Below are 13579 nucleotides of genomic sequence, written 5' to 3' on the forward strand. Positions count from 1 at the left end.
TCTTTTATGCTGCTAAGCAGAATATTGGCAGAACAGGAAGCACAGAAATTAATATTTGGAGAGGACTTCAAATACAGAAAGTCCTTGACTTGCAACAGTTTGTTTAGTGACCATTCGAAGTTACAAGGGCACTGAACAAAGTGACTTGCGACCGCTTTTCACACTTATGGCCGTTGCAGTATCCCCATGGACATGTGATGAAGAGCCACAGTGGTGCAGTGATTAGAGTGCAGTACTGCAGGCTACTTCTGCTGGCTGCTGGCTGCCTGCAATTTGGCAGATCGAATCTCACCAGGCTCAAGGTGGGTAAAATGAGAAGCCAGATTGTTGGGGGGTAATAGGCTGACTCTGTAAACCACTTAGAGAGGGCTGTAAAACCATTGTGAAGCGGTATATAAGTCTAAGGGCTATTGCTAGTCCTTCCTTCCCTTCCCTTCCCTTCCCTTCCCTTCCCTTCCCTTCCCTTCCCTTCCCTTCCCTTCCCTTCCCTTCCCCTTCCCTTCCCCTTCCCTTCCCTTCCCTTCCCTTCCCTTCCCTTCCCTTCCCTTCCCTTCCCAGTGATTAGAATGCAGAATTGCAGGCTGACTTTGCCCACAGCCAGGAGTTCGATTCTGAGTGTCTCAAGGTGGACTCAGCCTTCCATCCTTCCGAGGTGGGTAAAATGAGGACCCAAATTGCTGGGGGCAATAGGCTGACTCTGTAAACCGCTTAGATAGAGCTGGAAAGCACTGTGAAGCAGTATATAAGTCTAAGTGCTCTTCCTTCCTTCCTTCCTTCCTTCCTTCCTTCCTTCCTTCCTTCCTTCCTTCCTTCCTTCCTTCCTTCCTGTTACAGTGGTTAGAATGCAGTATTGCAGGCTGATTCTGCACACTGCAAGCAGTTTGATCCTGACTAGCTCAAGGTTGACTCAGCCTTCCATCCTTCCGAGGTGGGTAAAATGAGGACCCAGATTGTTGGGGGCAAGAGGCTGACTCTGTAAACCGCTTAGAGAGGGCTGTAAAGCACTGTGAAGTGTTGTATAAGTCTATTGCTATTTTCCTTCCTTCCCTCCCTCCCTCCTTCCCTCCCTCCCTCCCTCCCTCCCTTCTTCCTTCCTTCCTTCTTTCCTTCCTTCCATCCATCCATCCATCCATCCATCCATCCATCCATCCATCCATCCATGCATGGTTAGAATGCAGCATTGCAGGTTGACTCTGCCCAATGCTAGCAGTTCAATCCTGACTGGCTCAAGATTGGTTCAGCCTTCCTTCCTTCCAAAGTTGATAAAATAAGGACCCAGATTGTTGGGGGCCATAGGCTGACTCTGTAAACCGCTTAGAGAGGGCTGGAAAGCACTGTGAAGCAGTATATAAGTCTAAGTGCTCTTCCTTCCTTCCTTCCTTCCTTCCTTCCTTCCTTCCTTCCTTCCTTCCTTCCTTCCTTCCTTCCTTCCTTCCTGTTACAGTGGTTAGAATGCAGTATTGCAGGCTGATTCTGCACACTGCAAGCAGTTTGATCCTGACTAGCTCAAGGTTGACTCAGCCTTCCATCCTTCCGAGGTGGGTAAAATGAGGACCCAGATTGTTGGGGGCAAGAGGCTGACTCTGTAAACCGCTTAGAGAGGGCTGTAAAGCACTGTGAAGTGTTGTATAAGTCTATTGCTATTTTCCTTCCTTTCCCTCCCTCCCTCCCTCCCTCCTTCCATCCATCCATCCATCCATCCATCCATCCATCCATCCATCCATCCATGCATGGTTAGAATGCAGCATTGCAGGCTGACTCTGCCCAATGCCAGCAGTTCAATCCTGACTGGCTCAAGATTGGTTCAGCCTTCCTTCCTTCCAAAGTTGATAAAATGAGGACCCAGATTGTTGGGGGCAAAATGCTGACTCTGTAAACCGCTTAGAGAGGGCTGGGAATTATGTGAAGCGATAGATAAGTCTAAGTTGCTATTGCTAACAAAACGCTTGACCGCTGACTCATATTCATGATGTTTGCAGTGTCCCAGGGATCACGTGATCTTTTTTTGCGACCTTCTGGCAAGCCACGTCAATGGGAAACCCAATTAACTCAACAACTGTGTTACTAACTTACCGATTGCAGTGATTCATTTAACAACCGTGGCAAGAAACGTCGTAAAAGAGGCAAAACTCACTTAACAAATGTCTCAGCAACAGAAATTTTGGTTCAACTGAGGTTATAAGCTGAGGACTACTTGTAATTCTGTCCCCCCCCCACACACACACACAACAGTGAAGCTTTGTGTGTCTCTGTGTGGTTGAATTCTGCAGGAAAACATAAAATTTAAGGCTTAATTATGAATTTATGGCTACAGAAAGCTGAATTTCCCTTGCTTTGGGGTTTCTAATAGGCTGCTCTTTGTCCAATGCATTTCCCAAATGTTTGCGTCGCTTGGAAGCAAACATGTTGTCCATTAATGCTGATGAGGCATCACTCAGAAGTGTTGTGATAATGACCAACACCTTATGAAGCCATTATTAATAAAAACTCCCAGGAAACTGCACTGATAATGACCAACAAATTATATCTTGGATGAGGAAGTTCATGGCCAAACATGTCCATCTCCATCCTTAATAACCGTTTGGCCGAAAGGCAATTTTACTGGACTCTGGTCTGGATCTGTTTCCCCTTTGCTGGGAACAGCCCTGGAAGAAGTGAGTGAAGGCACAGAATCCACCAACCAGTTGCAGTAGCACAACTTTCCTTCCTCATCCATTGCTGAGACCCGGTTTGGGATAGTGGTTAAGGGCTCAGCTTGGAAACCAGGAGACTGTGAGTTCTAGTCCCACCTTAGGCACAAAGCCAGCTGGGTGTTCTGACTTTGGCTCCCTTAAAAAAACAGGAAGCAGGAATTGGTCCCGGCAAAACCTCTTTTATTTACACGACTGTGAATTGCTTTCATTCACAGGCAGCAAGGTTTGTCCAAATGGTTTTTCAAAGGAATGTTTATCAACGCACCTTATCTCGCTTGGCAAGCTGCCACGTAACTTGTTTCCAAACGCAGAGTAAGGCAAAACTTCGCACAGAGTTTCTTAGAGGTGAAATTCAAAAATTTTTTACTACCGGTTCTGTGGGCATGGCTTGGTGGGCATGGTGTGGCTTGGTAGGCATGGCAGGGGAAGGATACTGCAAAATCTCCATTCCCTCCTCACTCCTGGAGGAAGGATATTGCAAAATCTCCATTCCCTCCCCACTCCAGGGGAAGGATATTGCAAAATCTCCACTCCCACCCCACTCTGGGACAAGTCAGAGGTGGTATTTGCCGGTTCTCTGAACTACTCAAAATTTCCGCTACCGGTTCTCCAGAACCTGCTGGATTTCACCCCTGCTTCCAACTCTGTAATTCTGTTATGTTGATTCTCTACATCCTTCCTGGAGAAGCTCCTTATTTTTTAGGTGGTTTTTGTTTTTGTTTTTTTGTTTTTTTTGAAAGTTCACGTGGGAAGGAAAGCAGGAAAGGTTTTCCATCTAAAATGTATCCTTCTAAAGATATCTGACTTGGTCTATTTCTTTCCTTGGTTTTGCAGGATGAAAAGAATCAAGTATTAACCACAAACGTTTGGCTGCACATGGTAAGTTTTAGAGAGCAGAAGTTCCTTCAGATAAGGTGGCTGGGTAATTGTTTCTCGCAGCCAAGGAGAAGCCGCAGCAAAAGGTGGGACTGTTAAACGGGTGATCAGGTTTTGGTTTAAAAGCTAGCTCAACCTTAGCTCACCATGACGGAGTTAATGAATGAATCCGGTGAATGGAGAGGAGAGAATTCTATCAGAAACCCTGAATGAGATCCTGTCAAATATTAACTGCTGTCATGCATCAGCTGTCAAGTAGAAAAAAAGTCTCGAAGTTGTCTGTCACACCAGGCGGGGTTTTAATAATGCTTGGTTTTAGGCCATGCCAGCTGTCACCTGCTGGAAATGTCGAACACCTTCTTTAGAATATCAGATATCGAAGAATTAGATATAGGTCAGGAATCTATAGTAGTTTGGGTTGACTGTTAAGTCAAATGATCCTATTAAATCAAGATGTGGCTTCAACAGGCTAAAACAGAGGAAAACTGAAACAATATGTTGCGGTAGTGTGCAGTCACATGTTTAAATAAACCCAACCCCTTGGCAATTAACCTTAATCAACAATGGATGGAAACTGAGCAAGGAGAGATTCAACCTGGAAATAAGGAGAATTTTTCTGACAGTGAGAACAATCAACCAATGGAACAGAAGTTGCCTTCAGAAGTTGTGAGTGCTTCATCACTGGAGGTTTTCAAGAAGAGACTGGACTGCCACTTGTCAGAAATGGTCTAGGGCAGTGATGGCTAACCGTTTTGCCATCATGTGGCAGGAGGGAGGGCGGGGGGGGTTGCATGTGTGCGTGCCCACACCCATAATTCTATGCGCCCGTCCTGCGCATATGCACACAACCCCTCTTCCCCTCACTCCTGGCACGCGATGGCCCAGTAGGGCCGTTTTTCTTTCTCACTTGGCTCCAGATCCTCTCTATGCATCTGGAGGGGGCGAAAACAGCCTTCCCCACCCCCTCAGGAGGCCTGAAATGGCCCATTTCCCACCTCCCGGTTGGACAGAATGTGATGTTTTTTGCTGTCCCCAGCCTCCAGAGCCTTTCTAGGAGGGGATAGGGAAGGCTGTTTTCGCCCTCCCCAGATGCATAGAGAGGATCTGGAGCCAGGTGAGAAAGAAAAACAGGCCTTCCCCCCCCCCCCAGGCCCTCTGGAGGCAGGAAACAGCCTGTTTCCCTACTTCTGGTGGACTTCAGAAGGTCTGAAAATCAGCTGGCCGGCACAGGCATGCGTGCCAAAGCTGAGCTGGTGTGCCCACTGATATGGCTACGTGTGCCACCTGTGGCACGCATGCCATAGGTTTGCCATCACGGGTCTAGGGTCTCCTGCTTGAGCAGGGGTTTGGACTAGATGACCTCCAAGGTCCCTTCCAACTCCGTTATTCTATTCTAATCTCATGTAGATAGGGTGGATTGAATGGCTTCATCTATAAGCTTGATGATCTTTGGTTTTGCCCAGGTGAGAAATCAAATTCCATTTTGCTTTCCAATTCTACAGCGGCTTCATTCGATGGCAATTGAAACCCGGCTAAAGGTTCGCTCCCGAAGGCTATCATTGTTAGGGAAATGGAGCTTGAAGACCAGACGGTAAAACGAAACCCATTAATACATAAAATGATATTAAAACCTGTCCGATAATATTTGCACCGTCTTGCGGCTCCTCGGATGCGATGGGGCAGCCTTGAAAACCAAGCGCTCCCCACCACTTCTTCAGGCAACCCTTTCGGAGAGAGAAGATTTATCGCAGGAGAACAGCTCCTTTGCACATCTGTGGTCTATTGCCATTCGTTTGAATGGTGGCTACGAATGCCGACATGACAGCTGCTGTCATAGCCTCTGTAAAAAAAGGCACAGAGAGAAACTCGCAGGGAAGGGATGCTAATTCAATTTGTCATACATGCTGTCATTGGCAAAACCACCTGAATTTCTATGTTGTTATTACTTTTTTTTCCTCCAAAGAACAGCCAATCTGGAATTCACCGAGAACCTTGGAGATGGGGAAGGGATGGAGGGGGAGGATAAGTTGTGTGATGTTGACTTCCAAGTGCAAAAAACCCAAATGTCAACAAAATGGTCTCATTAAAGAAGTGGCTCTAATTATCTCCTACATTGGCCCGGAGTCAACGTTTTTCCATGCAAAACATGCCTGGGATCGATTTTCGCCACTGTTGTCTCTCTGCCAAATTGACTTTTAAGCTCCACTTGACTTTGGGTGTTGAGGTGTAGCAGTTCCGGATATTCAAATCCTTGCTTTGCTTTGAAGTCAGATTAATTCCAAGTGCAGAGATTTCAGGAGGGAAGAGAAAGAACCTGGTGGCTAAACGTCAGAAAATAGGCAGCAGGTCTAAACTATTCTGGGTTCTAAAGTTGGTAGGCACATGTTTGAAGTGTGGTTGAAAATATCCTAGAAATAATAGCAATAGCCCTTAGATTTATATACTACTTTACAGTGCTTTACAGCCCTCTCTAAGCAGTTTACAGAGTCAGCCTATTGCACCCAATAATCTGGGTCCACATTTTACCGACCTCGGAAGGATGGAAGGTGGAGTCAACCTTGAGCCTGGTGAGATTTGAACTGCCAAATTGCAGGCAGCTGGCAGGCAGCAGAACTAGCCTGCAGTACTGTATTGTAACCACTGTGCCACCATGGCTCAAGATATCATCCTTTGATAGAAGAGAATATTGAAGGCTCAGGATTGGCTGTGGGATCATTGGTTCTCTCTGAGCTTGGTTGTTTTTTGTCCAGCACATGGACAGACCTAACCATAGTTTAAGGGAAATTGTGAGCATTCTAGACCAAGCCAAGTCTAAAAAATCTAGAGAACTCTTGGAAGTCTGGTGCATAGACAAATTGTTGGGTAATGAAACATCTGCAAGAAAACCACCAAGTTCAGAGAACACCAAGGACCCCACATTCTTCCTCCTCCTCCTCTTTCTCCTCCTCCTCCTTCACTCTGCAAATCCCACTCCCTTCTAGCACTGATGATGTTACCTAGTTGGGTAATGAAACATCTACAAGAAAACCACCAAGCTCAGAGAACGCCAAGGGCCCCTCATTTCAACCCTGAGCTACAAATATTCTCCTTTAGAGAGATGTTTAGCGGTCTCGCTAATGACTTCTAATTGGATATTTCGGTCTTCTCCTTTTCAGCTTTAAGGAGCTATGCTAGTCAAGGCTCTAAAGAGAAATGTAATTGAGATGCAAGGTGTGTGTGTGTGTAATATTCTAATTTTCTGCTTGAGATGGCTTGCTGGATGCTGAAGTTTCTTTTAGAGGTAGTTGAGTGCAATTGGGTGACCTAAAACATGAGTTTATGTTTACCAACAAAACGTTGTTTTTTGGGGATACAGAGTTGTCTTCACATGGGGGGATATTGAGTTCCATGGACTTGCATCTGGGATGAGCCATAGGGATGCCTCCGGCTCCATGACACCATCCCATAATTTGCATCCGTTAAGCATAAAACCGTGACAGGTGCAAATGGCATAATTTGCTTTATATTTGATACGATGCTGTGATCCATTTGACATCCCTTGCCCCTGTAGACATCCGGGGTCCTAAGGCAGCAAGTTGGTGCTAATGGAAAAGTAAATTAGCTTCTGGCTGTTGGCTCCAATTTTCCTTTTTCTTCTTTTTAATTTTCAAGTATTGGAAAGATTATTATCTACAATGGAACATGTCTGAGTATCCTGGAGTGAAGAATGTTCGCTTTCCTGCTGGACAGATATGGAAGCCAGACATCCTTCTGTATAACAGGTAGGAATAGTAAAGGTAAAGGTTCCCCTTGCACATATGTGCTAGTTGTTTCCAGCTCTAGGGGCCGATGCTCATCTCTGCTTCAAAGCTGAAGAGCCAGCACTGTCCAAAGACGTCTCCATGGTCATGTGGCCAGCATGACTCAACACCAAAAGCGCACAGAACGCTGTTCCCTTCCCACCAAAGGTGGTCCCTATTTTTCTACTTGCATTATTTTTACCTGCTTTTGGACTGCTACGTTGGCAGAAGCTGGGACAAGTCACGGGAGCTCACCCCGTTACACGGTGCTAGGGATTCGAACTGTTGAACTGCCGACCTTTCGATCGACAAGCTCAGCATCTTAGCCCCTGAAGCACCGCATCCCTTATACAGGTAGGAATAGTTGATGCTTAAAGGAGGAAGAGAATTGTCAGGGTTCCAAGTAACACCTTCAACAAAAGAAGACTCCGAGGCCAGAAGTTCCTCAAAGTTCCATTTTATTAGAGATGTCATATTGGCACATTTGGGAAAACCCGAACCTGAAAGCTTCCAGGTTTTCCCCACCCAAAAGAAAGTCCAAGTCCCTTCCTTCTCCACCCATGTGTCCCATCACATGATCCAATCAATGCACTGTCCCAACTGGAGATGCCTCCCAGTCACACCACTCCAGGTGCAAGGCAGGATGTCCTTGACTCTCAGAGAAAAGAATGTTATTTTGGCTAGATATCTCCACCACTCCAGACAATCCCCCCCTCCCAGTTTCCCACAGCACTAAGTGTGGCAGCTCTGAAGATCCAAAGAACAAGATGGCCTCCAGGGCTGACAAGAATTTCACTTCAAGGACAATGGAGATTGAATGTGCATGCTATGAGGTGTCTCCAAAATCTTGAATATGTTCTTGACTGGGTGGGGCTGGGGACATTATTCATGAAATGGAGGAAGAAGATGGGAAGAAATGCTAAATCTCTGCTGCCCCAAGGAAGAGCAATGGTCTGTCATCTTGCTGTTCTTCTGGTTCCCATCTAGAGAACATCTGAAGAATCACCCTGCATCTACTTAGGCTTCAGCAAAAAGATCTTCCAGATGACAGCATTTCCATCCAGATGAGTTTTGGAAAATTTCAAATCAGCTTGGGGAGCCCAGAGAGGGGTGACCCCTTTGGCCACGTGATATCTGCAACTATGGAGCGGCAGATGGTCCAAAAAACCCAAACAAAACCCAGATTGGAATATAGCTGGAGGTGTTACACATGTGTATAAATATCTCAACCATCTGTGAAACGATCAGCTGAAACTCTCAGCCTAAGAAACCAGATTTCGCGAGAAAGATTGAATCAGTTTTCTGGAGATGCCTTGAACGGCTGAGGTTATAAATAATATCTTGTAGCTGTCTGGCAAGAAGGCATTTCTTAAGATGCATTTGTATAAATGCATACATTAACAGTGACACCGGCAAATTGCACAAAGTTGTCACTTAGCTGCACAATATTGTTGCTGCTATAATTATGCTTTCATCACCGGCTTAATTACAAAGTCATATTTCATTATGGAGCTAGAGGAAGGGGAGACGGGAGCAGTAAATTTTGATTCAACTTGCCGTTCGGCGGAATCCGGGCATTCTCAGCTTCCTTAGTAGGACATCAGCAGTTGCCTGCAGAGGCTTACGACTGAATAATGAACACACTTCCCTCGTTTGGAAACAAGCAAATCGCACAAGCACTTCGCAATGCTCCTTGCCCAAACATTTCCACACCGCTGCTTGTACGATATTAGAGCCATTGTAAGTTATGAGAGAGGGTCACAGGTCCATGTAGTACATCTTCTTCAAGGCAGGCATTGGAAGTTTGATTTCCATCGCCTCTGTTTCAGGAGATCAAGTTGCAATTGAAGTCGTAAAAAACAGTTCGAACAGGTAAAACTGAACAAGAGGAACTGGGACTTAAACTAGGACCAAAGCTTAGTGGTTTTAGCACACCTTTACCTCTCAGGTTCATTTCACAGCATCTTCAGGTAAAGCTGAAGAAACATCTACCTGAAACCTTGCGAGGTATTCTCCTAAGGCAGGGGCCTGCAACTTTAAACACTCAAAGAGCCATTTTGACCCATTTCCCACAGAAAAGAAAACACCGGGAGCCACAAAACTCTTCCACATCTTCGCACATTGGCGGTTGTGACGCATATTTTGAGTGACAGGGAGCCGCAGCAGAGGGGTGAAAGAGCCACATGCAGCTCCGGAGCCGCAGGTTGCTGACCCCTGTCTTAAGGCAATGAGATCTGGATTGCAAAAATTCAGAGAGCTTAGATTGGGAGTCCTTCTCCTTCTCCTCCTTCTCCTCCTCTTCTTCTTTTCCTCTTCTTTTTCTCTCTACTGTTGTCTCTCTAGTTCCCAGTTGGAAGTTGTTGGTTGGGTTGATAATCCTGGAGTTCTAACCGTTTTAAATTGTTCCTACCGGTCTCACCATTGCTGCTATGATGTGTTTCAAGTCCACCTTGGTCAATAACTGAGTCATTCTCCATATGCTGGGCTTGTGTGAATATTGGGAGGAATCCTTGTGGCAAGCTAAGATTTGGGGTTCAGCCTAAAACCCTTTGCGCTCTCTTAAACGTTCTTCCTGGGCACTTCAGCTACAGAAATAGCATCTTAAAATTCTCCCCTCTGGCTGTTGTACTCACACATTGCCCTTTCTGAGTGCATCCCCAGCTGTCTCTGTCCATTCATCCTGCTAAGCTACCGTCTTCTATGCAGGGCCAGTCGTATTTGTGCACCAGATAGGAAAGCCTGCTTGTTGAATGCCGCAGAGAGAAAGGATTAAGTCGGAGAGCGGATTTAAATGTTCCCAGGGAGTTTTGTCGTGTTATGCTTTGTTTCGCTGGCTTCTGCTCAGCCTTCGCCCGACTCCCTCGCTGGTCTTTAAAAAAAAAAACTGTAGAACTAAATTCTTGGCTGCTTCTGCAAATGTGTGGCCACAAAAATCTGAAGGCTCTTTGGCTGAAGGCTGAAAGAAACACATCCATCAGCCATCTCGCCAATATTTCACAGATAAAAATAGAAGTGCTTAAGATGCCTGCTTTTGTTTTCACAGGAGATCCAAAACGGACAGATCTTTCTTCTTGGGTCTTTCAGGTTTGGCTTGCCAAGGAGCGCTGCGCATCAGCAGATAAGAACTCTCTGCTTCGTGTCTACCCTCTCGTGGCAAGATTTCTTTAGCAGATCTTCTGTTGTGACCTAGGCTTACTGAGTCATTACAAGACACAATTAGTCCCAAACGAACCTATTTTATTGTAACAGCTGAGAATTATGTTCATTCCCAGCTGAGTCCCAATTAGTAGCAAAACAAGTCCTAGACAAGTCCTAGGCAGACATCTAGATCATCTTTGGAACATCTAGAGTACCTTTGAAGTGATGGTGTTCTCCAGGTGGTGTGTGTAACAGAGTCAGGTCTTTGTTCATTTTTAGCCCATGTGTGAGCATCTTAATATGCTTATTACTCACTGATGAGTACTCAGTTTTAATCTTTGGCCATGCGTCTACGGATTGGCCACATCCTGGCTTAAGTACCAAGAAAGTGCCTTGTCTCCTTTCTCAAACGAGCTTCGACACTTGGTTAATTTCGCTCCAATTTGGAGCTGCCACTGTCAATCATGGTGGATTTCCTTCTGGCCCACTTGAGGATTGGCATCACAATTAGATGCTAGTGTGAACTCATGATATCGTCTTAGTTTAGTGGTCTGTTAGAGAAGACACTTTCTCCCGTCAATCAACCAAGACCTTCTTTCAGGCCTGACAACTTCATTTTGTTTACTTCAGGATCCAAGCGAGTCTTTTTTCTTCTCCTTTTCATGCATCTCTTTCTTGTTTAAATAATCTTGGATAAAACTTGCTCCAAAACACACTCTACCAGTTCCATCTGTCAAGAGGAATAATTGGTTCTGGCGCCAGTGTTTAAGCAAGAGCTGGAGATGAGCATATGTTATTAGCCTTGGAGGGAAGGGAAAACACTAAAAGGCTTATGAAGACTTCCTTGTGGGAAAAGAGCTCAAGACATGCTCAGAACAAGCGTTGTTGTTCAACATTCATTTCTGTGCAATGTATTTTTTTTTAAATCCTTGTTGGAAATGGGGACTGGAGAAAAGTTCAGAAGTTCAGCTGTTGGTTCTGTTGGGTTTGGCCAAAGACTCTGGTTCAACCTCAGTTTTTCCAAATTGTCCTGCACTGATGAGGTTACCTAGTTGGGTAATGAAAAGTCTGCAAAACAACAAGAAGAATAACCAAGCTCAGAGAGCACCAAGAACTCCACAATTGAGTCCTGAGCTACAGATCTTTCCTTCAAAAGGAATATGAAGTAATGTATTCATCCCTATTTGCTGCACTTAGAGGTATACAGGTAATCCTTAACTTACACCCACAATTGGAAGCAAGAATTCCATTGCTAAGCAAGGCAGTTGTTAAGTAAATTACACCCAGGTTTACATTTGTCTGAAATGTTATAGGTTCTCCTGCTTGAGCAAGGGATTGGACTAGAAGACTAGAAGACCAAGGCCCCTTCCAACTCTGTGATTCTGTGATTCTCCGATGCTTGCTCCTTAACAACTGTCCTCCCAGAACAGTTGCTATTTGTGAGCCTGGGATGTCCAATTCACGCCATCCAAAGCATGGGGAGAAGCTTCCTTCTGTTGAGGACCAAGATGAGGCTCCCTTCATAAGAGCTGAAATGCATCTCGTGGGAGACCTGCAAAAGAGCATCGGTGGATTCTGGCTAAACATATGCTCAGGCGACTTCTTTTGGCAGCCTTCATTTTTCAACCCATTCAGTTGTCAATTTGTCAAAGTCTGTTAAGTAGCGTTGTAGGAAAGTGGAGACGTTGTGTCTTCTGACCCGGATTGTGATGGATTTCCTTTCAGAAAGCACTGACAAGGTCCCTAATTCACCGGGAGACGGGGGTGATAGGCCCAATTTCATTCCCTCCATATCTCGCACCTATTTTTGTTGTGGCCGTGTGCAGTGCCTGGAAGAGACTGCAAGAGGCGGCTGATTGATGAGGCCGTCAGCATCAACCCCATGCTGTCCCTCAACCACAGACGGGGTCTCTGCTCTCTACCTGAACTCATCCTGCGAGTGGGAGAAGTTGTAGCAAACCTTTAGCTTTATCTTCCATTGGCAGAGAAGAGCAAAGCAAGTAGGTAGCCAGCATCTTCTCAAAGAGGCCATCTTCAAGGATGGATCTAAAATTACAGCTTTCTCTCTGAGAACTTCTTTTCAGCGGAAAATGGTCTTTGGACCACCCACTGCACACAGGTAGTCCTCAATTTACAACAATTCATTTAGCGTCCCTTCAAAGTTACAACAGCGCTGAAAAAAAGGGACTTATGACCGTTTTTCACACTTACGACCATGGTAGCATCCCACGGTCACATAAATACTGGATATTTTGACCAAACACGATTCTTTTTTGTTTGTTGGGTTTAATTCTAATAAAAATCATTTCTCTTTTCTTTGTTGATTTTCTCCAGTGCTGATGAACGTTTTGATGCTACTTTCCATACAAATGTTTTGGTCAACTCTTCAGGATACTGTCAGTATCTTCCTCCAGGTATGAATTATGGGAATAGTGGGAAAATTAACACCTGTCTCAGGAGTCCCTGGCATGCTTCCAATAATGAGATAGGATTTTTGGAAAAGTTAAATGAGCTGCTTTTTTTAAAAAAATAAAAAATAAATCAGCCTATCCCTGCTGTTGTTTTAGTATGATAACGGGTATAGATAAAAACATATTTATAGATAAGAGGCCCCTCAAACCTACAGAAATGCAGCGATAGCCACGGCAGGATTAATTTTTAGAAATATTGATAGAAAAGGAACATGAGGTCATTCTCTTAGATCAAAAATACAAGGAAGAATCTAGCTGGAAATATGTGAACAAGCAAACAAACAAAAATCACAGAAATAAAATGAAAAATAAAATAATAGTTACAGGAAAGAAGAAAAAGCAATTGGTACAGAAAAGAATCGGTGTGGTGCTAGTAATGTTAATAGTTTGTGTTATTTTGCAGGGAACACATCATAACAATACTTTTAAACAAATCAGTTGTAAATTTGGAAGGGCAGAAGTTTTGCATTTTTTAAAAAAGTGAATGGTTGACCTCTTCCTCCCTCCCTCCCTCCCTCCCTCCCTCCCTTCCTTCCTTCCTTCCTTCCTTCCTTCCTTCCTTCCTTCCTTCCTTCCTTTTCCTTCCTTCCTTCCTTTTCCTTCCTTCCTTCCTTCTTCCTTC

The 13579-nt window shown here is 44.9% G+C and overlaps 1 protein-coding gene across 1 annotated transcript in view; it reads left to right on the top strand.

Annotated features, from left to right (window-relative positions):
* CHRFAM7A (CHRNA7 (exons 5-10) and FAM7A (exons A-E) fusion) overlaps positions 1 to 13579 on the top strand; it is a 38168-nt gene that overhangs the window by 16437 nt on the left and 8152 nt on the right. The window contains exons 3-5 of the mRNA XM_034409442.3: positions 3528 to 3572; positions 7221 to 7330; positions 12821 to 12900. Coding sequence (XP_034265333.2) covers positions 3528 to 3572; positions 7221 to 7330; positions 12821 to 12900 — 235 coding nt within the window. The remainder of the gene's footprint in view (positions 1 to 3527; positions 3573 to 7220; positions 7331 to 12820; positions 12901 to 13579) is intronic.

Source organism: Pantherophis guttatus, chromosome 13 (genome assembly GCF_059756535.1).
Source record: "Pantherophis guttatus breed Tessera chromosome 13, ASM5975653v1, whole genome shotgun sequence".
Classification (NCBI taxonomy): Eukaryota; Metazoa; Chordata; class Lepidosauria; order Squamata; family Colubridae; genus Pantherophis; species Pantherophis guttatus.